General features: G+C 40.9%; 3 protein-coding genes across 7 annotated transcripts in view; 2 read left to right on the forward strand and 1 right to left on the reverse strand.

Moving 5' to 3' along the window:
* The window catches only part of schip1 (schwannomin interacting protein 1), a 43,211-nt gene extending 39,757 nt beyond the window's left edge, over positions 1–3,454 (forward strand). For both annotated transcript variants that reach the window (XM_084127621.1, XM_084127622.1), the window contains 2 exons: positions 29–122; positions 2,836–3,454. In XM_084127621.1, the coding sequence (XP_083983747.1) occupies positions 29–122; positions 2,836–2,887 (146 nt within the window). In that variant the 3' untranslated portion in view covers positions 2,888–3,454. The remainder of the gene's footprint in view (positions 1–28; positions 123–2,835) is intronic.
* A 702-nt stretch (positions 3,455–4,156) lies between these two features.
* On the forward strand, positions 4,157–8,589 carry il12a (interleukin 12a). 2 transcript variants are annotated; one of them, XM_084127627.1, is made up of 6 exons: positions 4,157–5,475; positions 5,570–5,694; positions 7,308–7,424; positions 7,871–7,912; positions 7,996–8,118; positions 8,306–8,589. In XM_084127627.1, exons 1-6 carry the CDS (start codon positions 5,466–5,468, stop codon positions 8,477–8,479), a joined length of 591 nt encoding a protein of 196 aa, XP_083983753.1. In that variant the 5' UTR covers positions 4,157–5,465; the 3' UTR covers positions 8,480–8,589. The 2 variants fall into 2 exon arrangements, with proteins under 2 accessions (XP_083983753.1, XP_083983752.1); XM_084127626.1 differs by having other exon boundaries at positions 4,731–5,694.
* A 355-nt stretch (positions 8,590–8,944) lies between these two features.
* Positions 8,945–24,084, reverse strand: part of LOC311091618 (NACHT, LRR and PYD domains-containing protein 1a allele 5) — a 34,511-nt gene continuing 19,371 nt past the window's right edge. For all 3 annotated transcript variants that reach the window (XM_084127618.1, XM_084127617.1, XM_084127619.1), the window contains exons 10-15: positions 14,983–15,126; positions 14,763–14,898; positions 14,105–14,152; positions 12,404–12,484; positions 12,039–12,326; positions 8,945–9,439 (exon numbers count right to left, since the gene is read on the reverse strand). In XM_084127618.1, the coding sequence (XP_083983744.1) occupies positions 9,417–9,439; positions 12,039–12,326; positions 12,404–12,484; positions 14,105–14,152; positions 14,763–14,898; positions 14,983–15,126 (720 nt within the window). In that variant the 3' untranslated portion in view covers positions 8,945–9,416. The remainder of the gene's footprint in view (positions 9,440–12,038; positions 12,327–12,403; positions 12,485–14,104; positions 14,153–14,762; positions 14,899–14,982; positions 15,127–24,084) is intronic.

A 24,084-nucleotide genomic window follows, 5' to 3' on the forward strand; every position in this document is an offset into this window, starting at 1 on the left:
CACACACTGACGGGTGTTTGTTGTGCAGGTCTGAATGAGGAGCTGGTGCAGCTGCTGCTGATGCGGGACGAGCTTCAGATGGAGCAGGACGCCATGTTAGTGGACATCGAGGACTTCACCAGGTAACCAGCTCACGCTCTACACATCCAATCAGCTTCACGTTAGGAAGAGGCTTTCAGGCGCTGTTCACACCCCACACAGCAGCATCGTGTCTGCCCAGATCCGGCCCACATCTGAGCCGTGTGCGGATCCAAGTGTCCAGATCCGGCCCACATCTGAGCCGTGTGTGGATCCAAGTGTCCAGATCCGGTCCACATCTGAGCCGTGTGTGGATCCAGATCCGGCCCACATCTGAGCCGTGTGTGGATCCAGATCCGGCCCACATCTGAGCCGTGTGCGGATCCAAGTGTCCAGATCCGGCCCACATCTGAGCCGTGTGTGGATCCAGATCCGGCCCACATCTGAGCCGTGTGTGGATCCAAGTGTCCAGATCCGGTCCACATCTGAGCCGTGTGTGGATCCAGATCTGGCCCACATCTGAGCCGTGTGTGGATTCAGATCCGGCCCACATCTGAGCCGTGTGTGGATCCAGATCCGGCCCACTACTGAGCCGTGTGTGGATCCAGATCCGGCCCACATCTGAGCTGTGTGTGGATCCAGATCCGGCCCACTACTGAGCCGTGTGTGGATCCAGATCCGGCCCACATCTGAGCCGTGTGTGGATCCAAGTGTCCAGATCCGGCCCACATCTGAGCCGTGTGTGGATCCAGATCCGGCCCACATCTGAGCCGTGTGTGAATCCAGATCCGGCCCACATCTGAGCTGTGTGTGGATCCAGATCCGGCCCACTACTGAGCCGTGTGTGGATCCAGATCCGGCCCACATCTGAGCTGTGTGTGGATCCAGATCCGGCCCACTACTGAGCCGTGTGTGGATCCAGATCCGGCCCACATCTGAGCCGTGTGTGGATCCAGATCCGGCCCACATCTGAGCCGTGTGTGGATCCAGATCTGGCCCACATCTGAGCCGTGTGTGTATCCAGATCCGGCCCACATCTGAGCCGTGTGTGGATCCAAGTGTCCAGATCCGGCCCACATCTGAGCCGTGTGTGTATCCAGATCCGGCCCACATCTGAGCCGTGTGTGGATCCAAGTGTCCAGATCCGGCCCACATCCGAGCCGTGTGCGGATCCAAGTGTCCAGATCCGGGCCGAACTCTGATGCTGTCTGGGACCTGCTGTTGAGATGCGTTCTGGTCGATCGGATCACAGGTGAAGAACGCTAAACACAGGTGTAAAGTGCTTTGAGCTTGTCCACTTTCAACCATTTGAAAACGTGAAAACACATTGGACCGGATTGCTTTCGTAGTGTAAACGCTCATGTGGTCAGATGTGTTCAAACAGCCACTAAAGACTCCGTCTACTGACCTCCCACACAGCAGCGGTGTCGGCCCAGATCCGGCCCACATCTGGCCGTGTGCGGGTGTCCACTGTGCTCTGTGTGGGACTAATGCAGGAACATTGGGAAGAGCTCCAGCCAGACGGGACTCAAACTCTGTCGGCTGGAGACACAAGTTTGTTTTGAAGATGAAAAACGTATCAAGCACAATGTTCTCTCTCCATTCCTGATTTCTAACACACACTCACTGTGTTCGGCTGTCAGAGCAGAAACTAAAGCTGATGCTCTCCGTGTTTTTCCGTCGTAAGATCGAAATCCCATACATTTCCCCGCCCATAGACCCTCCCCTTGAAGAAATCAGGACAGAAGTGTGTGAAAGTGGACAAGAGACGGATTAAAACACCAGGTGTAAACGGGAATGTGTCTCCCTGTGATCCGATCCACCAAACCTCACGTTCACACCAGCTGGAAACAGGCCTGAGGATCTGACTTTCTATTCTTGTGTTGAAGTTTCAGTAGTGAAGGACACATTACACTGTATTTCAGCTGCCATAACTACTATTAAAAACCCACAAGACTTCATTGAACTTCATTGTCCGTTGTTCTGGGAAATTCCCACATTTACTGCTGGCGAGTTTGAGGAATGGCTGGGTTTAGGAGGTTATAGTTATAGTTATATATAGTTCGGGGTAAAGTTAACTGTGTACATACAAACTGATCATTTAATGCAAGTACTTCAGATGTGATAACAGTGCACTAATTCAATTCAATTCACATTTATTTGTATAGCGCTTTTTTTCAAAGCAGCTTTACAGCAAAAGCATTTCTAATCACAATTTAGAGTGATCTGATATCAGAGGTGACTGTGTCCAAGTTATGAGTTTCACAAAATCACACAGATAGCTAAAAATGTATTAATTTAAATAAAATGAAGGTTAACTGAAATAAAATGTCCCCACAATGATGGCAATAATCGACATGATCAACATAAAAACAGCTTATAAATCAGAGTAAGTGATGTTCTTTGTAAATGTAAAACTGCAGGAAGTTTTGTGTGATGGGTATACTGTAAAAAAAATATGTTCATGTTCAATATGTTTATCTTTTGTCAAATCAACTTAGATAATTAATGTGGTTCAGATAACATCATATTTTGAGTTTCTATCATTGACTAACTAAATTTTTTCATTTTAATGAACAAAAAAATGTAACCAGGTAACTTACTTTTTTAAGTTAAACCAACAATAATGTTTTACAGTGGGGTTTAGGGTGTGTGTGTGTGTGTGTGTGTGATGGGTAGGTTTAGCGGTAGGGTTAGTGTAAGGAGAGGGAATATACAGTTTGTACAGTATAAACACAATTACGCCTATGGAGAGTCCCTAAAAAAACATGCCAACTCAACATGTGTGTGTGTGTGTGTGTGTGTGTGTGTCCACAGGCACGCTCAGAGCCAGCAGAAACACCTGGCAGAGAAGACGCCATCTAAATGAAGACCCTCCACTCCATCAGTCCAGATCCGATCACACACCTTTCCTTTGCTTCTGTGGTTCATCATAACACACACACGTTCCTCACGAGACCCAGAGACCCGAGCGGGACGTCCCACACACACCAGCGCTCGGCCTTCGCTCACTCCTACATCCGCTACAGTCTCTTACCCTTGCCACTAAATTATAACCGTCAAAGCATACAATGGTGTAAAAGCGCCTTGTGAGAAATTTAATTCAAGTTTTAAAAAAGAAAAAGAAAGCGACTCTTCCGGCGCCGCCGGGATTAACCGTGGACGCGCGTGAGGGGAACAGGCGCCTCGCTCCGATCGGAGCGGTGGACGTGCAGAGGACGAACGCCTGCCTTGTAGTCGACCTGTAGCTTTCGGTAACGTTCACTCCGACCGGTTTTCAACATTTGGTGAATGTTGATTCTGACACGAGTCATTTGAATAATAATAAGTGTGTTAATATCATTTTCATTCTATTGTATTCAGATTGTTTATTTGAGGGAGATGCTTATGTACAGATATGTATAAAATAAGAAAAATAAAACTTGGTTTCATAGACTGTGGCGTGCTGGATCGTCTTTATGATTTATGATTTAGAATAAACCTGATTGGTGACTCTTTATAATAACTGCACGCTATTAATCATTAGTTAAGCATTAGTAAACAGTTAATTCATCATTTATAAAGCATTAATAGACATTAATAAGCAGTTTATAAATACAGTTATAAATGCTGTATTCTTGATTTATAAACATATATACGTATAAACAACTATAATGTGTTTAATAATTGTGTTTTCATACTTTATTAATGATCAATTTATCATTTCTAAATGGATAGCATTATTTACAAACCGGTTACATTATTTACCATTATTTACAAACTAGGTGTCATTGATTAATAAGATCACTTAGAAAGTGTAAGTAAATGTAAATCTCCTTTATAAACGCTTTACAAGGCATAACTAGTCCTCACTTTAGATGAGCTCACTACAATAGTGAACTGACCACTACTAAATGCTTTATAACTACCTGAATTAACCCTGAATTACAGTAGAAATACATGTTAATAAAGCATTTATTAACACACTAACTATTACTATATGTCTGAATAATAATATGTATTTAAACAGTTTATTAATAATTTACTCACACTTTATAAGTGATCTTATGAACCACTGACAACTCCTAAACAACTGGTTTGTAAATAATGCAATACTTCATTTAGAAATGATGACTTGATCATTAATAAAGTATGAAAATACAATTATTAAACACATTATAGATATACTTATAAATCAAGAATACAGCATTTATAGCTGTATTTATAAACTGCTTATTAATGTCTATTAATGCTTTATAAATGATGAATTAACTGTTTACTAATGCTTAACTAATGATTAATAGCGTGTAGTTATTATATAGTGTTACCCATTAGTTAGCATGAACTAATAATGAACTGCATGTATACGGCATTTATTAATCTTTGTTAATATTCATTTCAACATTTACTAATATTTTATAAAAATCTTGGGTTACACTTTGTTTTAAGGTGTCATTGTTACAGTGTAATTATATATTTAATTACTGAGTAATATTAAGTACAACTACATGTATTTACTATAGGGTTAGGGTTTGGTTGAGGGTTAGTTACATGTAATTACGCATAATTTACTGTTATTACTATAGTAACTACATGTAACAATGACACTAAAATAAAGTGTTACCAAGATTTTAATAATGTATTAGTAAATGTTGAATTGAACATTAACCAAGATTAATAAATGCTGTATACGTGCTGTTCATTGTTAGTTCATGCTAACTAATGATCCTTATAGTAAAGTGTTATTGATTAACTGTTAACACGATTAAACACTGACTTTCACATCACGTTTCGAACCGTTCAGACGTTATTTACTGTACATTTGTTTGTTTTTTCATCCACAAACATTCCAGAAATGAAGTCATTTCAGAAGTGGCTTCTCTCCCTGCCGTCTGAATTATGTGCCATTTTGTAAATGAATCATGTTTCACGTTGGAAATTTGTCAACTCCCACAGACCAAGTAGATTTATGTATCATATTCTATTTGAGACGCATATGACTGTTTTTACACATTATTGCGACAAAAAGAAATTCTGTAATTCACCACATTTCTGGAAAAAACACACTCGTGCAGAGTGTGAAGAAGAGTGAGACGAAGAGTGTGAAGAGTGAGACGAGAAGACACTCAACACGAGAACACCGCACTGGTGTGTGAAGTGTGCAGTTGCTGATGAGACGTGTTGAAGATTGGGATTTGTGGTTGTGACTTTTGAATGAAGTGAAAACAGGAGTGTGTGTAATGCAGTTGTTTGCTGAGGTCACCGTGATGATGCGTGCAAGTGTGTGTATTCCAGTTTCAGCACAACAACAAACCAAAAGAAAAACTCTCTCTCTGTTGTGTGTGTGTGTGTGTGTAGCAGAGGGTTTTATTGAGCATCACTGAGGGATTCCCCTCATCATCTGTGAGTACAGTATAAAGCCATCACACTCTCACTAGAACACACACTCTGACCTGACGACACACACCATGAAGATCTGTGAGTAGCTCTGACGTCTCTGATAGATAATGCGATTACTGATGTGTTGAGGAGCTGTGCCTGATGCTGTGTGTGTGTGTGTGTGTGTGTGCAGTCGCTGTGTTGTGTGTAGTTGTGGCGCTTGCGCTGGGTTCTCCGGTTCCTCTGAACACACACTCGTGTCCGTGCTCCAGCTCTGCCAGATCTCTGCTCTCCAGCCTCACACACATCATGGAGAAGGTACGTTAGACATCCAGCACACTGAAGGCAAAGAAACTTCCATCACTGGTAGCAAAAGAAGAACAAAAGTTTCTTTGACACCAAGAAAAAAAGAGTGGGTAACACTTATGTAAATGTACATTATAATACATTATATCTGTTCATAAATAACTGTAACCAAAGTTAAAATGCATTATAATATTTGCAGATTCTGAAATTGGTTGTTTGTCATGTGTTTTAACTAGGGGTGTAACAATATATCGCAATACAAAACTGCAACAATATGTATCGTGGATAGTTCACCCCGAATAAAAATTACCCTGTGAGAAAAAATAGAAGTTTTCAGAGTCAGTGCTACATTAAACTACAATATATTATGATGAATATAATGTATAATAATGGGGGAATATTAGTGGGTCCTGATAATGCTTATGTTATAAGTCTGATGTTACCAGTAAAAAGTGTCCTACATTATTTTAAATATATCTAGCTAGTGCAAGCATATTCGTCTAAAATAATCCTGTATTTTCAGGTTCAGAATCATGAATATTGTTATTCTGGTGTCTCTATTGTCCAAGCCTGTTCATTTACACCCACAATATTATATCAAATTTAGCATTTAATCAACAGTACATTTTTTCTTTACTTTTATCATATGTCTTGGAGTATCGCAATAATATCATATCGTGAGTTCAGTATCGTGATATGTATCGAATCGTGAAATTAGGGTATCGTTACACCCCTAGTTTTAATACTTTCTAAACGCGTGTAGATGAGAATTATAAAGTGTTATAACTGTGGTTACAGTTATTCATAAGACCATACACCGCATTATAATGTGAATTACTGCATTAAAAACACTGTTATACTGCATCATACACGAGGGCTTTAAGTAGTGTTCCCAAAGACTGATCTCTGAACAGTTCTCAGATGTTCTTCAGTGTGGAGAAGAGTGTGTGTGTGTGTGTGTGTGTGTGTGTGTGTGTGTGTGTGTGTGTGAGTTTGTTTTCATGACAACTGAGGACATTTTTATGATAACACACCTGCAAATGAGGACACTCGGGAAAATAGGTGATATATGAGGACATTTTGGGTGTCCTCATTTTTCAAATGGCTTTAAAAACATACTAAGCAGTGTTTTTTTTTTATGTAAAAATGCAGAATGTTTCCTGTGATGGGTAGGTTTAGGGATAGGGGCAGTGTAGGGGGATAGAATATACAGTTTGTACAGTATAAAAACCATTACCGTGTGTGTGTGTGTGTGTGTGTGTGTGTGTGTGTGTGTGTGTTTGATCTGGTGTGTATAAATGTGCTCTGGTGGAGCTCAGACTCGAGTGTAACGTCAGACAACATCCACTGGAAGATCAGCAACTCTTCATGTTATCAACATCCTGAATTCTGTTGAAAACGCTGATGTTTGTTTCGCTGTTTTCCCTCCGAAATGATGTCACCGAGAGGATGATGTCACTGTGTTGTTGTTCAAGGGATTTTACGGAAACAGGATTGAAGACATAATATATGCATACATGTTTAATCTGAAGAAGTTTTGAACAGAGAACGTAATATTGTGAATGTGTCTGATGTTCTTTCGTGTTGTGCGTGTGTGTGTGTGTGTGTGTGTGTGTTGAGCGCAGGAGGGGAAGATGGAGCACCAGCGTCTGTTCGCTGGGTTTAACTGCACTGATCTGGAGGCTCAGATGATTCCTCACACTCAGACCGGCTCTGTCTGCCAGCCCAGCGCCTCGGATGATGTGAGGATTTACACACACACACACACGCGCGCGCGCGCTTTAGCTGATCTCTTCTGAACTCAGTGACCTGGAGACGTGTCTTCCACGAGTCTCATGACAGCAGAAACTTCATGAAAAAGAGCTTAAACTTCAGCCAAGAGTTAAAAGCCAAAGGTTCTGGAGGCAAATTTCAATATTATTTGAGATTATTATTTCAGTATTTGAGAATTTCAAGGTTCGCCACATAAAAACTGCATCATTTCCTTATTAATGCTAGACTGTCTTCATCATTACATAAGAGTACATCTGATCATAGTGTTTGAACTTGACCAGGTCTGTTACGACCTTGGTGTGTGTGTGTGTGTGTGTGCGTGTGTGCATGTGTGTGCCTGTGTGTGCCTGTGTGTGTGCATGTGTGTGTGCCTGTGTAACTGGTGTATTAACGCTGTAAGCGCCTCTGATCTCAGGTGCTGTCCTGCTCCGGCCAGACGAGCTCCTCTTTCAGCGCGGTGAGTCTGCTACTGTGATGCTTCATGCGGTTGGTGTGTGTAACGTGAGTCGGGTCTCTGATGCGCTGCTGTTTTCTTCTCAGACGGAGTGTTTGAGGAACATCGCAGGAGATCTGCACTACTATGAGGATCTGCTGAAAACCTACAAGTCCAGAGACTCTGGCGATCTGAGTCCAGTCAAGACGGCCACCTCTGAACTCAAGCAGGTGAGAATCAACACACACTATTACTGTCAGCCGTCAGGACAATATAACAGAACAGTGTTTAGCATCAATCCCATATCACACCACTGCTTGTGAAATAATGCGAGGTTTGAGGAACTAGGCAGTAAAAGGATTTGTCTTCTGTATGTGATGAAGACTCTAATAACTCATACTTCTGCTTGTTTTGAAGTGCTTGGAAGCAAACGGAGTAAAAAGATCCGCTGATGGAGAGTTGCACGTGTGGAGCGATGAGCCCTTCGATGGCCGCGTGTCCCTGTGTAAAACACTGAAGGGCTTCCACGTGCGCGCCATCACCATGAACAGAGCGCTCGCATACATCGGCTCCGGAGACCACAGGAAGTGATGTCGTTCACTACAGCATCCAGCGGGGGACTACTGCATGACACTCGTATTCATAAGCTAGATGACATACTCGTATATCTCCATGCTAAATATTTATGTTCATTATTGAATCTATTTATTCGTTTTGATAAATTATTTATTGACATTGACATGTCAGTCATGACATTATTTATTAACTATTTATTAAAATATTTGTGTAGTAAAAAATGTCTTTTGTGTGTTTGTGTGCATGATACCTAAAAACAAGGAAGTCTTGAAGAGAAGTGTTCAGATTAAACTTCATGTAATAAGAGCGTTGACTGAAACCGAGCCGTTCCGTAACTGATGAAAACTCGACCGAAACACTGTTGTTCAAGTCAAGAATACACAGAAAGCTGAAAATTCCCCATATATTTTCATTGCGGCACAAAAAAAGACAAAAGTTATAACTGTGTCGCTCCGAAATGAATAACCGAACCACTGTTAGTGTCATTTTCATGATTTATTATTCATCTAAGGAAAGTTCACCCAAGGTAAAGGAAACTCCACCAAAATAAAGCGATTCTCCTGAGAAAGTCTGACAGGTGATTTAACATTTCATACGACAGAGAAACCTAAGGAAATATTCATATGTTCAAGTGTGTGTTGTGCATGAATATCATGATATCAGCAACATTATTGGTCCATAATATCCGCACCTGAGATCGGAACATCGAGCCAGTTTTCTCAGAAACTAAGATGATCACAGTTCATAATTCAACAAAGACAAACTCTGAGTTCTACATACAATCATCTGGAAGACACGTTAAAATATGTACAACATCTAAAAAAATATACAACTGTCAGAAATAAAGATCTGCGTACAAACAGTGTAGAGTTCACACAGAGCTCAGTTTAGCACCAGATCTCAGATCTCCATCAGTGCTTCAGATGATGCTCCTGACACAGATCCACAGACGTCACGAGTTATTCTGTAGCATCTCTGGAAAACAGCACATTCACATCCAAACATTAGGACAAACAAACACTAGTTTTCCCTGACATTTATACAGAAGCTTTTCAAATCAGCGCCAGAATCTAACACGATCACTGTTTTACTGTAGTAACTGGAAACACTTCAGAGGAAAACTGCACTCATCAAGACACTTTACAGAGACATTAAAGCGCTTTAAGCAGCACAGAAGAAGAGTGTGTTTCAGACGACACTGTGGATTCGGTCAAACACTTCCCTAGCTGATTCATCACAGTACAGTAAAACTATTTTTGTATTACAAGTTTACTGAAATGGTGTTTAAATGTGCAAATGACACATTTCCAGAGCAGAAATCTGAACTCTGGATAAAGTCACTTTTTCCTTTGATTTTGCTGACGTGTTGAGAGTTGAAGGTTTTTACTGAGGGAGTTTTTCAGAAAATACTGTAAACAGTCAGAAAAAGAAAACAATACAGCACATGTCCACCATGTTTTGGGGAATAAAATGTTCTATGAAATGATATATGAACAATCCTTCAGAATATAGCTAGGGATAAATCTGTAAAGTTTGGTGTGTGTAAGTGTTTCAGTGGGAAAAAAGGGTAACACTTTACAATAAGGTTCAATAGTTAACATGAACTAAGAATGAACAATACTTCTACAGCATTTATCAGTCTTAGTTAATGCTAATTTCAATATTTACTAATGCATTATTAAAATCAAAGGTTGTATTTGTCAGCATTAGTTAATGCACTGTGAACTAACATGAACAATGAACAGCTGGATTTATAATAACATTAATAAAGATTAATAAATACTGTAACTTAGAAACTCAGCATCTGTATTGTAATTGAAATCTACAGACACAAATAAATAAATAGGTAAATTGCAATGAAATAAACATGTTTTCTTTCCACAAATATGAAAGAAGGTACCATGTCACCTAAAATCTCAAAACTGTCCCGTGTCTGAAACAGTGTTTCTGCTAGTGGTGTCTTGCCTTAAACAGGAAGAGCGATTACTGAACCCACAGGCGTCACATGACCGAACGCCACATTTGAGGAAGTGGCTTTGATTCCCGCACTCGCTCTCCTCATCCCTGTGCTTTAGTTGTGTTTCAGCATCTCTCCATGACCTCGGCACCAGCGGGAAGCATTAGTGGAGGAGCGGATCACAAAATTCACGCTTCGGATAAATTTGCTTTTCATTTATTACTTACAGCTCACCTGAGGCTCTTCTATACCACATCAGAAACTGCTAGCCTAACTGATGAAGTTCAGTTAAAGTTACAGTCTAACAGCAGTATTCCGGTACAGAAATGAATAATTAAGCCTAAATGTAAAATAACACTATTTGTTCACTGTAGAAATTAAATATAGTTTCATCTTTGTTGAAGCTGTATTTTGTTGTTTTATTAAATGTCCCATGGCATGAAAATTTGACTTGAGGTTTTCCTCATAGGAGCCTCATCTGAGGAGTTCCCCTAGCCTGCCTATGGTCCCCCAGTGGCTGGAGATGACAGGTGTAAGCCAAGCCCTGGGTATCCTGATCCGTCTTGCAGGAAAATGAAAGCTCAGACGGGCCAATCTGGAATCTTCCCTATACGTCGCAATACGGGGAAAGGTCACCTCCCCTTTCTCTGCTTTACCTGCTCTGCCATGAGAATATGAGCTGCGCGAGCGCGATATTGTTTTTTCCTCGAGAGACATCATGGCTTGCAAACGAGCGGAGCATGGCAGTTGCTCAGTGTTTGGATGAACAAATGAACACAAAAGTATTGTTTTAGTTCCTTCATCCGAGGACTTCAATATACGTGGACATGGAGAACTTTGTCATTAAAAAATGAGCCAGAGTACAGTCTTCTCTAAACTGCAGACAACAGCGAGAGTATTAGGATGCTGTCACTTTAAGACCGAATGCATAGGCCGAATTTAAAATATCCGTATATTCTTTATATAAATATAATATTTCTTTCTTAACTGTTCACTTATGACAACACCGAGAGAAAACATGCCGAGACGGGTATTTAGACGAGTATTTGGACATAATTTTGTGTGTATGTGTCCGTTCAAGGTCAAGGAAATGCGAAAGAGGAATCAATTCGGTGTTCGAGCGCTGACCAAAAACACTCTCTCTCTCTCTCTCTCTCTCTCTCTCTCTCTCTCTCTCTCTCTCTCTCTCTCTCTCTCCACACAGTTAACACACGAGTCCTGATTTTCGCCTCTTCTTCCGCGTTTAAAATTGTTTGAATGTGTCATTTTGGCAAGACAAAACGTGTCCAAATGACAAACTATTCACTCAGTGACGGTTAGATTTAGCAGTTAACCCGCGAGTCACATGCGTGCCGAACCGTGGGCAGCCGATCCGTACGGGTCACGATCAACTGCGATCCGCTGCACCCCTATGAAACACTCTAAAAAGACACCTCAGAACCCTTAACACTGCCTGTCGCACTGACCGCGATGACAGCAACATAGTGTCGGCCCAGATCTGGCCCACATCTGAGCCGAGTGGAATCCATGTGTACCGGATGTGGGCCGGATCTGGGCCGACACTATGTTGCTGTGTGTGTGGTTCCACACTGAAACACAGGAGATCCCGTTACCCACCGTCCAGCACAGCGATGACTTCGTTAGGCACGTCATCGTTGTCCTTCAGACTCTTGAGTAGGTCCTGAATCCCGGCGCTCCCCTTGGGCTGCCGTCTCCTCCAGCGCTCCAGCATGTTGAACTTCAGCATGGTCACGTCCTCCTCCGCGGACTCCATCTCATCCAGGTCCTGCTTGCTGAGGCCCAGGTAGCCGATGGCCACGATCTTCCACTCCTTGCCCATGCGCTTGGCCACCTGCATCAGCTGCTGGTCCGTCAGGCCCGGGGCCGGGGCCGTCCCGGCACAGTCTGGACACACAGCGGAGCGCCAGTCAACACACAGCAGCACTGACACAGTGAGGAGGAGAGTCGCGTCTGTCACCTACCGGACTCGTCGATGCCACGAGCTTTCTTATTGGGCTTGTTGCAGAGATCCTCGTCTGACGTGCTGATGGGTCTCTTCCGGCCTAAAGAGGGCGAGAACACGAAATACTGAATATTGACTGCATATTCCACAACAACTCTTTCCCCACCTGTGTTTTTAAACAAGTTGCCAGCCAGTGTTTTCCACCATTTTCACAAAAGTTTCATGTGCCCCAGAATAATTTGTTGTATGAATATCTGAACATGCAATATATCAAAAGAACAGAGCCTCTGCTTTTAAACAAAACAAAAACATTTATTCTAGCTTTATGCATTCTTTTATTAGCAACACAAGTTTCATTAAAAAAAGCAACATTTTGAGCAAAAAGCTGAGAAAATCATGTTTTTGTCAAAGACTACATGTGGATCAGATTCAGAGATGATGAAACACAGATGTCCATCAACACCCTCAAAGCTTCAGTCCTGAGTCGACATTTCATTCAGTAACATTAGGCAGTTTAGATTTATATGCTGCTTTATGTTGATGATCGCGTTATTTTACACACACATATGATTACATATGATGTCGCTTGTTTTTGCATCTTCTTCTCCTGTGTTTTGATCAGGAGATTCAGTACTCTTTCATTAGATGTGTACTATCGCCCCCTACCATATAACAGTGAAAAATGTTCAATGGCAGTGAAAGAGCTCTTCTGTTTGAAGAGTTTGATAGAGGCTGTAAAAGCGGACTAGTGAGTAGATGAGTTCTCCTGTTTAGCCTGATGACATTTAGGGCCCTATCTTACACCCGGCGCAATGCAGCGCCAAGCGCAGCGCAAGTGTGTTTTGCTAGTTTCAGCCCGACGCAGTTTTCATTTTCACGTCCTGCGCCACTTTGTTTAAATAGCAAATGCATTTGTGCCCATCTGTGCGCCGGCTGGTCTGAAAATGAAGTATGTTCAGGCGCATTGTTGGAGCGCTGCTATTTTGAGGAACAGAAATAGACTGAGCCACTGACCGACTGAAACCTGATCTAAAGTCAATGGCACAATATGTTTTTTTTTGTTATTTAAAGAGCGCGTCAGTAATGTCCGCCTATAGGCGGGTCCAAAACGCGCGTACACTCTGCTTATTACACACACAGGGATGCGCAGCAGCACACAAACATGCCAAATACTAAATATAAAAGAATTACAATGTAAAAGATTATTATTGTGTGCATAAAGATATGGTGAATCCGGCTTGTCCCGTTGATGTTCTGCTTGCGCACTTTTACTTCGCGCACGAGCAGATCCGTATGCGCTCTGGAGACGCGTTCGGTCTTTCCACTATCAAATTCCTCATGTAAATAGCGAATCCGCCATGGCGCGAGCGCAACTGGCATTTAAAGGGAATGGGAGATGAGACTCTGATTGGTTTAACGCACGTAATTCCCAAAACACACCCATTACTCATTAAGAGAATAGGGACAACCCTTTAGACCATGCGCCGGGAGCGCCGACCATTTGTCCCATCGTTAAACTAGCAAAAGTGGATTCGGACACGCACTAAGTTAACTTGCGCCCTGCGCTTTAGACCATGCGCTTAGATCCTTAAAATAGGGCCCTAAATATATTTCCCACAGACCTTATTTCAAGGATTTGACCAAAAACCCATTCAAATAACCCACTGACTCCGGGACGATGGAGCCAAAAGTGCTAGAAACACACATTCACACGCCATACCTTTCACTGGCTTTCTGGGGTTTTCGTCTAGATGATGTACACAGTCTCCTGTAAAAGATTTAACATAAGATTTAGTCTTCTTTACAATCACATATATATACACACACACAGGGGTCAAGGGTCATTCTCAGGAGGTTTACTGTAGAATACAACGCATTTTTTTTCTGAGCAAACACAGAATTTGTCTTTGGACCTGCACTCTGTTCATCCCTGTGATGTTTCCCTCGTTTGACATAATAGCATCTTTCTGACTTCATATTTAAGGGAGACACATGAAAATAATACCTTTGACTACGTGGTTGACACAAAAGTAAGTCTTTAGCAGTATGGCATCATGATTACATTGTCTGTAATCAGTCATTTTTGCAAAGGATTTATCATAAGGCACTGAGTGATACTACCAGACTTTGTGTCCTCATTCTAAACTTGCTGTTATAGGGGTGAATAATGTCACAATTTAGCTGAGAGTTTAACACGTAACATTAAACTGGTTGAGTATTGGGGAGGTTTGGCCTGGTATTTCAGGCTTGAGGTGGGAAAATATGATTTCTGTAAGTTCAGGAGTAACATCTTGAATAAAGTTATTTAAAAAAAAGAAATTTTGGCAGCAAGCTATGTGAAAAGAGCCACGGGTGTGTGTGTGTTCCTGAAGCCGTACCCTCTCTGATGGTCGCGGTCCACACGGTTTGTCCCGAGTCGGCGTCTGTCAAGGACAGTTTGAAAGGAGGACTCTCCTCAAAGAAGACCTCGAAGTATCCCTTCACCTCCACGATGACAGGTGTGAAGAGCATGTCCTGCACACACACACACACACACACCTCTCCTCAAAGCCTGCACTGCTGAGTGTGCTGGGATCACCGGCCTACCCTTCCGCTTACCTCGGGTGTGATGTGACCCATGGGCTCGCTGATCAGACGGTACTTTCTGTTCTCCTCCAGCATGCACGTGGGCGGCTTGTCTACGTGAATATACTTCTTGTTGTTCTTACAGTTGTTTGCCCGCCGAACGGCCCTCCTGATGTCCTGCAGCAATGACAGCAGAGTCTTTTACATACAGCGAAAGATCTTCAACAATCTCAGGGTTACAGGATCGGTCACATCTTGACGAAACCAAACAAATACAACAAGGTTTCTGCCGTACTATGATTCTTGCTAAATACATTCTTGGTCGCTGTTACTGAACTGAACTGAATCAACATTTGACTGCACTGTCTATTGTCGTCGTAGCGCTGCTTACAGCTCATTGTTCAACAGTAACACTATTTTCCGGTTTATCACTGTAAAGCTGCTTTGAAACAATCGTTATAGAAATAAAGCTGACTTGACATTAGGGTTTGCCCTAAGTTTGTGATTGATCCACGAGTGACAATTAAGTCAGAAAGGTATTTGGGGGCTTGGTTGCTGAGAGATTTATAAACGAATATTACAATTTTAAAATCAATTCTGTATCGGACTGGTAACCAAAGGAGAGAACGTAGGATTGGGGGTGATGTGATCTCGTTTCGGACCATCTGGAGACGAGAGATGGAAGAGAGAGGTAACCCGACATATAATGGGTTACAGTAGTCGAGTCGTGTTGAAATAAAAGCGTGAATGACTGTTTCAAAGCTATCCCTGTTTAAAAATGGTCTGACTTTGGCTAACCGGCGTAGGTGGAAAAACTGGCGCTGACTGTGGCATCGATTTGTTTGATCAATTTGAGACTACTGTCGAGATAAAATCCTATGTTTTTAACGTCGGAGGTGAGGTGTATTTGGACCAAATTGGATAATTTGGGTTTTATCATTAAGCAACATGAAATTGTTAGTCAGCCACAGCTTGAGTTCGTGAAGAGAGTCTTGTAATCTCTTATATGCAGAGTTATCTTTATGTTTTATAGGTATGTAGAGTTGGGTGTCATCCACATAACAGTGGTACGACACACCAAATCTACTCATAATTGATCCTAGGGGTAGCATGTACAATGAGAATAGTAGGGGTGCCAGAATCGATCCCTGGGGTACCCCACAATTGAGGTGAGTACCTAACCTAACAGAAAAACTCCTGTTGGATGAGAAAGACTGGAACCATTTGAGTACTGTTCATGAGATACCAATCGAACGTTCCAGCCGAGATAATGTAAATCAAAAATCCAATTAAAATATTGCGATGTGGATTGATAGGATTCTGTTTGTTGTATATGTTATTTTCCATTACTTTTAGAATATTTTTTAAGAGAAAAAGAGTGATCTTGACAAATGAATGTTTGAAGAAGTGTTTTTAACCGGACAGAAACGATGCGCTCTGCCATCTGAGTGGACTGTGGATCTCAACCGAGTGATTAAGCTTTTACTATTAGTACAAATAAGTATTTATTGATAGACACTCATCCATCTTACTAGGAATTTGGTCATATTGTTTTTTATTCTTTGTGTCAGGCCAAAAGTGATGTCTGGAGGGGATACCTGTTTTTAAAGACCCTACAAGTTCGATTAAACCATCAAAATATGAGGAGAATTTTTTTAATATTTTAAACATTAGGGAAGAACAAAACACTTAACTAGTTTAAGGTATTTATCTGACTTAATTATTTGGCAAAAAAGGGTTAACTGCAGATACAGGTTTTATTTTACTATGCAAAAAAAATGCATAGAAAAACAAAAAGCTCACAAGAAAAAACATACTGTACATTGACTATAACACAATCAGTTATACATTTTTCGGTAACACATTAAAATTATTTAACATTAGTTAATGTATTCACTAACACGAACTAACAATGAGCAATACATGTGTTACTGTATTTATTAATCTTTGTTAATGTTAGTTAATAAAAATCAGGCTCTTCATTGTTCATGCTAGTTCACAGTGCATTAACTAATGTCAACAAATACAACCTTTGATTTTAATAATGTATTAGTAAATGTTGAAATTAATATTAACTAAGATTAATAAATGCTGTAGAAGTATTGTTCATTCTTAGTTCATGTTAACTAAGGTAGTTAACTAATGAACCTTATTGTAAAGTGTTACCAATATTTAATTGGTTCGCTCTTGTTTTTGCAAGTAATGGGGACTGGGTCATAATTTCATAACTATGAAATTTTGAAGTAAAGTAATTTCATAATTATGAAATTATGAAATAATTTTCATAATGTTCATAATTTCATAATGTTCATAATTTCTTTGTATGAAACCGTGGACAACATTTTTTTGGGTGGGTTTCATTTCATTATCACACACAAAAAAACTATTTACTCAAAGCATAACTATGCAATATGCTTACAAAATCTTTTATTTTATTTTGAATATCTCATATTCATTTGAGTCCTGTAAATGACTATATGATTTTTCAGTTCTTGCTGAACTTTTCCTTGAAGGTCAAGCAAAGCTCTTTTGACTGACTGAAACTGAAACCGCTCTGTGGGTGCTCAGACCACAGGAAGTTATTTCACGTGTGAATTTGATGATTAAAACCACAGCAGAAGACAGAGAGAAACCCCATCAGGGAATGTTAATTAATGACATTTAGTAAGCATTTCAGGAACATCTGGTCCATTCAAAAGTTTTGGCCTGGGCCACACTGGTGAGTACCTAACCTGGAAATTTAGCTCTGAGTCAGGTGCTGTAATTTCTTCTGTCATTTGAGTCATTTTTTGAGTGATATTTATCATCAAGTGCAGCTCACAGATTTTACTGTAAAGATGACACTTTACATTGAACAGGGTATGTTAAATAAACCTTTAATATGAAATGTGTTCTTGACCTCAGAATCAGCAAATCAAGTGACAACCTGATATTTGTAACTACTGTAATAGCTTTTACAGAAACGTCTGGGCTCAACACTAATCATTTTTTTCCTATTTTCTAGTGTTCCACGTTTACTTACCCTGCCAATATTTCCACTTGTCCTGACACATAAATAAATAAATAAAATACAATAGTTATTGTTTTCATTGTTTTTTACCCATGTAACCTTGTATTGTGATCACACAAATGTTAGATACCTATGACGTTTCACAATTCTCAATTCCAATTTATTCCACAACAAAAACTACCATCCTAACTAATATAAAGTTAAAAAAAAAATAAAGATAAACACAAAAACTATTCAACTGAAATGAACAGTGTGCAGGCACCAAACTGAACTTTCTTTCATGTGCCGGTTTTGTTTGTATGCGCATGTAAGCTGAGAATCTGTTGGATGGATGTGCTCATTGTGATGCATTCAAGCTTTTGTTCCTGCTTGATTCTCTCTTGGGGGATAAATCTAGCGTTTGCACTGAGCAGTTTTGTCTCTTATAGAATATCAGAATCGACTGCTGGCGGTAGATCCTTCTCCTATTAAGCACCAAAACTTTGGAACAGTCTTCCTACCATTGTCCGGGAAGCAGACACACTCTGTGAGGTCAAAGCCAGACTAAAAACACATCTCTTTGACCTAGCATACACATAACACATTATAGACTTCTATAATTCAATATTAGTTTAGGTGCAGAACCGGGAACACTTCCCATGAATCCTGATGTACTCGTTATATCATGAGAAGAATGGCGTCTACACTAATATTAGTCTCTCTGTTTATCCCGAGGTTCACCGCAGTCCGCCGGATCCAGGCCGTATCCAGACCAGATGAAGGACCTGCGCCTGGACCTGATGTCATAGCGGGGTGCTAAAGTGCCAACTAGTTTCTCCTTATGGAGGATCCCTTTACCTCTCTACAGATAAAGCGTTGTCGGGAAAATTCGGTTTGCATATCTACCCCGAAGTGATAAAATTCTGTATCAAAAATGTTAAGGCCAGACAAGTCGTTTTTTAAGGCTTGGTTTGTAGGGAATTACAAACCTGCGCACATATATTCAAACGCGCATACCAACAGACTGAGCTCGTAATACGCATGTGCACGCCATCAGCGTTCTCACAGGTTTCACGTTTAAAGTCTGTGTAGAGTTTCCTGTTAAAACTGTGCCGTGTTAGCGGCCCCTAAGTCAATAACTAATGATCGTTGCGACGGAAGTGAATCAATCAAACTAACTTTAGCTGGAAAATAACTTTATTCTAGAGCTGCTATAAAGCCAAAACAATCTCTGTTACTTTAAACTATCCTTGTATCTCTGTAAAGCCGCTTTGGAACAATCTACATTGTTAAAAGCGCTATATAAATGAAGATGACTTGACTTGACTCTTGAGGGAGTTGGAGGCACTCATGGCAATGCATTTGCAAAAGGAAGCTCTGTTCTTGCTTGACTTTCTTATAGCGATGAGACTCAAGCATTTGCAAGGAACGTGTTCTGCTCTCGAGGGAGCTGAACGCATTCACTGTGATAATCTCCACCCATGCTTGATTCTCTCCTGAAAGTCGAGCGTCTGCACCTCATGGTTCGGGTCCCACGGCTGAGTAGTATTGTAGGTGGAGTGGAGGAGTCTGATGGGAGTTTTTCCCCTTCTTGACTTCTCCTGATAGCTCCATTGCTCTCAAATCCCATTTTTTGTTTTCGGAAGCTTGCTCTAAGAAATCTCTAACTTGGATTGGAAGAATAAGCAAACACCATTGCTCTCATGTTGTTTCAGGGAGCCGCTCTGTGGGCACTTCTGACCTGGCGGAGAGAATAGTAATATGGCGTGTCTAGTTTTGAGGAATTGGAGTTGAGAGTTGAGGCGGGAGTTATTTATAATCCGCCTCCTCCGCTGTCCTGCATACAGTGCAATGCATAAGTGAATACACCCATGCTAAAGTTGACTAAAAAGAGGAATAAAAAATCATATTTTGGAAATTGAACTTAATGCCTTAATTAAAAAAATTAGGAAAAATCCAACCTTTAAGGACACCAATTTTCTTTGTGAATGAATAATGTATCGTAAATAAATAAATGTTCTTCCTTAAAATACATGGTGCATAAGTGAGTACACCCCTATGTTAAATTCCCATAGAGGCAGGCAGATTTTTATTTTTAAGTATTTTTTTTAAATTTTTTTTAGGATACTATGCATCCTGATAAAGTTCCCTTGGCCTTTGGAATTAAAATAGCCCCACATCATCACATAGCCTTCACCATACCTAGAGATTGGCATGGTTTTATTTCAGTTAGCCTAAAAGCTAGTTTGATTTGCATTGAGAGATGATCTTATGGAAAGTACCCCATGCCAATCTCTAGGTATGGTGAAGGCTATGTGATGATGTGGGGCTATTTTAATTCCAAAGGCCAAGGGAACTTTATCAGGATGCATAGTATCCTAAAAATGTTTTTTTAAAAATACTTAAAAATAAAAATCTGCCTGCCTCTATGGGAATTTAACATAGGGGTGTACACACTTATGCACCATGTATTTTAAGGAAGAACATTTATTTATTTACGATACATTATTCATTCACAAAGAAAATTGGTGTCCTTAAAGGTTGGATTTTTCCTAATTTTTTAAATTAAGGCATTAAGTTCAATTTCCAAAATATGATTTTTTATTCCTCTTTTTAGTCAACTTTAGCATGGGTGTATTCACTTATGCATTGCACTGTATAAGTCTGTGAGCCTTTTCATTCCTCCTAGATCTCCAAATTGAGGTGTCGAGATCATGAAGGAATCTGTATGCAGCTCGTATAGTGTCTCCCATGTAGTCAAACTATATGCGAGCAGTGATTTGTGAGGATGCCCTGGTTTAAAGGATTAGCTCACTTTCAAAAAATGTTTTGCTGATAATTTACTCACCCCGATGTCATCCAAGATATCCATGTCTTTCTATCTTCAGTCGAAAAGAAATTAAGGTTTTTGAGGAAAACATTCCAGGATTTTTCTACACAGAATGGACTTCAATGGCAACCAACTATACCAATGTTCAAAGAAGGTTCAAATGTCCGTCTCAATGCAGCTTCAAAGTCTCTACACGATCCCAGTCGAGAAATATGGGTCTTTTCTAGCGAAACGATCGGTCATTTTCTGTGCTCTTTACCTTAGTCAGGGTATGAGCTTGGAAATAAGGATTATGGGTGGATCGCACCCATTACCTTAGGTGCCACTTTTTGTTATTGGGGTTTTAAGTAGGGCTTAAGTTCCCCTAAGATTCCCTTGGGGTAGAGAGCCGCCTGGTCCATGGTGCCATTACCTCCTTGCTCTATGATTTTGTTGTGGTTGGGACATATGCTGCCCCTTGGATAGTGGTGATACTAAGTTGTAGCTATAGGTACTGACTGCTAGGTTTGGCCTTGCATGCTTTGGTAAACTGTTCCCTATGAGCCTCTCAGGCCTAGCATAGCTTAGCTGATGCTGTGTTGTGTATTCCCCTTATAGCTTTGCTCCTGTGGTTTTAGCTGTCTGGTGGCCAGAATGGGGCTGTCTAAACCTGGACTTCCCTCATCTGAGGTCAGAAGTTATGGAGAATATTCCCTTAGTGTCTGGCCGTATCCAGATCAGATGGTGAACCTGCGTCTAGACACGACCACAACACATGATGTAGTCAGCCGGATCCGGGCCGTATCCGGACCAGATGGAGGACATGCACCTATACACGACCACAACACATCCCTGAAGTGTCAGCAGAGATCGTGTCAACTAGACTCTCATCGAAGGCCTCATCGACACGACAGCCATCAGCACTGATCCTCAACAAACCCGTCTCCATACCGGCGTGACTCTGATCTTAAACCAGATGGAACTGGATAATATTCTGAATTTTCTGATACCGATCTGACTTCTGACCTGTAATGCTGCCTGAATCATAAGCATACACTGTTCGCTCGTTGGCCAGAGGAGAACTGGCCCCCGACTGAGCCTGGGTTCTCCCAAGGTAAATTTTCTCCATTCTGTCACTGATGGAGTTTTGGTTCCTTGCCACTGTCACCTTTTTCGCCTTTGGCTTTTGGCTTGCTTAGTTGGGGACATTTAATTTAATATTCAACAATATTATTGATCTGCCTGCATTGACACTATTATATAAGAACGAAACTGAGCTGGACGATGACATCACGGTTTTCTCCAGAGCGGCTATATATATAAATTACATGGCTTGGTTGAATTCTAATGTAGAGTGCGGTGTGTTATTTCTTGATAACAGACGCTGCGAAGTATAACACACCGTTACCATGAAAAACAGAGCGTTGCTATGGACGCGGAACAGACTATTTTCTTTAGTGGAAGCAATACAATGGTTTTTAAATCAATAAACTCATTTTTAAATCAATATTTTGTGTCAAATTATTTATTTATTTTGTAGGTAGCCATGTAATAAGCGGGATAATGTATAGCGAGGCGGTTGTTATAGCGAATACAACCCCTTCAGGCTGATTCCCATATTCGCTATAACAACCGCCTCGCTATACATTATCCCTTACATATATAAGTGAACTAAATGAACGTTTTTTACAACAAAAATGACCCATCACTGAACTTACTTAAGCTGGACTGTGACGCTATTTTCTTCTAGAAACAAACTTTGTTGCATTATTTTCCTGTTATCTCTGTAAAGCTGCTTTGAAAGAATCTGTATTGTAAAAAGCGCTGTATATAAATAAAGGTGACTTGACTTGTGGATACTGGATTAAGGGAGCAGGGTCACTGTGCTTCTCTTGCACAAGTCACATGCTCTTTCTGACTCTGTGTTGGATCCGTAGAGTTTTTAAGTGCTTTAAGTGTTTGTGCTTGCATACAGCCTAGTAAGCCAGGAATTTCCTTCAGCGTGGTATAGTGGGTATTGCATTCCCCAAAGCGTCAACACCAAGCTCAATGTCGGAGTTCCACTTTGAAAGGGAATGTCTCAGGTTGCAAATGCAACCCTGTTCCCTGAGAAGGGGAATGAGAAGCTGTCTCTCGTTGGGACACACCTGCACTTCTCCTTCAAACAAAAGAGTGTATACCATGTGACTTAGCGCCCTTTAATATTCATGGGCACTCTGTCAGCCAATGAACACTGGCATGTGTTTACATGTGCTTCAGACACTGGCACCCCACAGCATGAACACCAAGATGCAGCGTTTCGTTCCCTTTCTCAGGGTTGTACTCACAACTTGAGATGTTTTCTACCTATAAAAAATGAGCATTCCTTAAATTGTGACACTTGGGAAGTGACATTGTTTGGACAGATCATACATTATATACAGTAGTGGCCAAAAGTGATGTCCAGCCTAGGAAAATTGACATCTTAACTCTTCATTCATATATGATTAAAAATGTCTTAAACATTTTGTAACAATATTGCGTAGTTAAGCTTGGAGTCAATAGAGCATCACAGTCCCGCCCACAGCCCGAGAGTGCTTAGGTGCCGGAAGTAAATTTCCCATTCATTTCTCCCATTGACGTTTTGGAAAATCCGTATTTAAAGAGTTTTAGAGCATGTCTGAGGATAACCAGCTACGGCTGAACTCATAGGCATACAACATATCATTTCGAGTGAAAAAACGACGAGAAAATCCAAAAAAAGTCAAAGGTACAAGACTGTGTACATATTTTCATTTCCGAGCGAAGGAACTACTCATCCCATAAAGCACCGCGCCTCACTGAAGTCGACTGAAGCCACAACCGCGAAAGAGCCTTTAGAGCGACTTTCAAATCTGACGACAGCCACGCGAACTTTTTCTTGTGCAGTTTCTAGCAGTTCTTTCAGTAGTAATCGTGTTCAGTGTGTAGTTTGTGTGTTTATTTCAAAGCCCTTTATGACACAGGGACACTCTGCTACACACTGATGATGGCTTAGGCCGAAACGCGTCTGTGTGGACATGGTTACAATACATTTATGAAATTATACCTTGAGAGTGCGGTTTTTCATCTTTATTTTTGATAACTTTTTTATTACTCGCACCCATAAATGATTTGGGAGTTGAGCGCGCCTGTTCTCAATATTACAGGACACTCTGCTGACAGGACAGGTTGAAGATGTTTCTGTTCAAAGGTTCCAAAACATGTAGCATGCATTCTAGCCTACTTTACAATTATTTGTAATGTCTAGCATGTTGTGTTGTGTGTGGACGTGTTTATGAAACTGCCGGTAGCCGGGTCACCAACAGCCTGCGAGGTT

This window comes from Abramis brama (assembly GCF_963993115.1).
Source record: "Abramis brama genome assembly, chromosome: 10".
NCBI lineage: Eukaryota > Metazoa > Chordata > Actinopteri > Cypriniformes > Leuciscidae > Abramis > Abramis brama.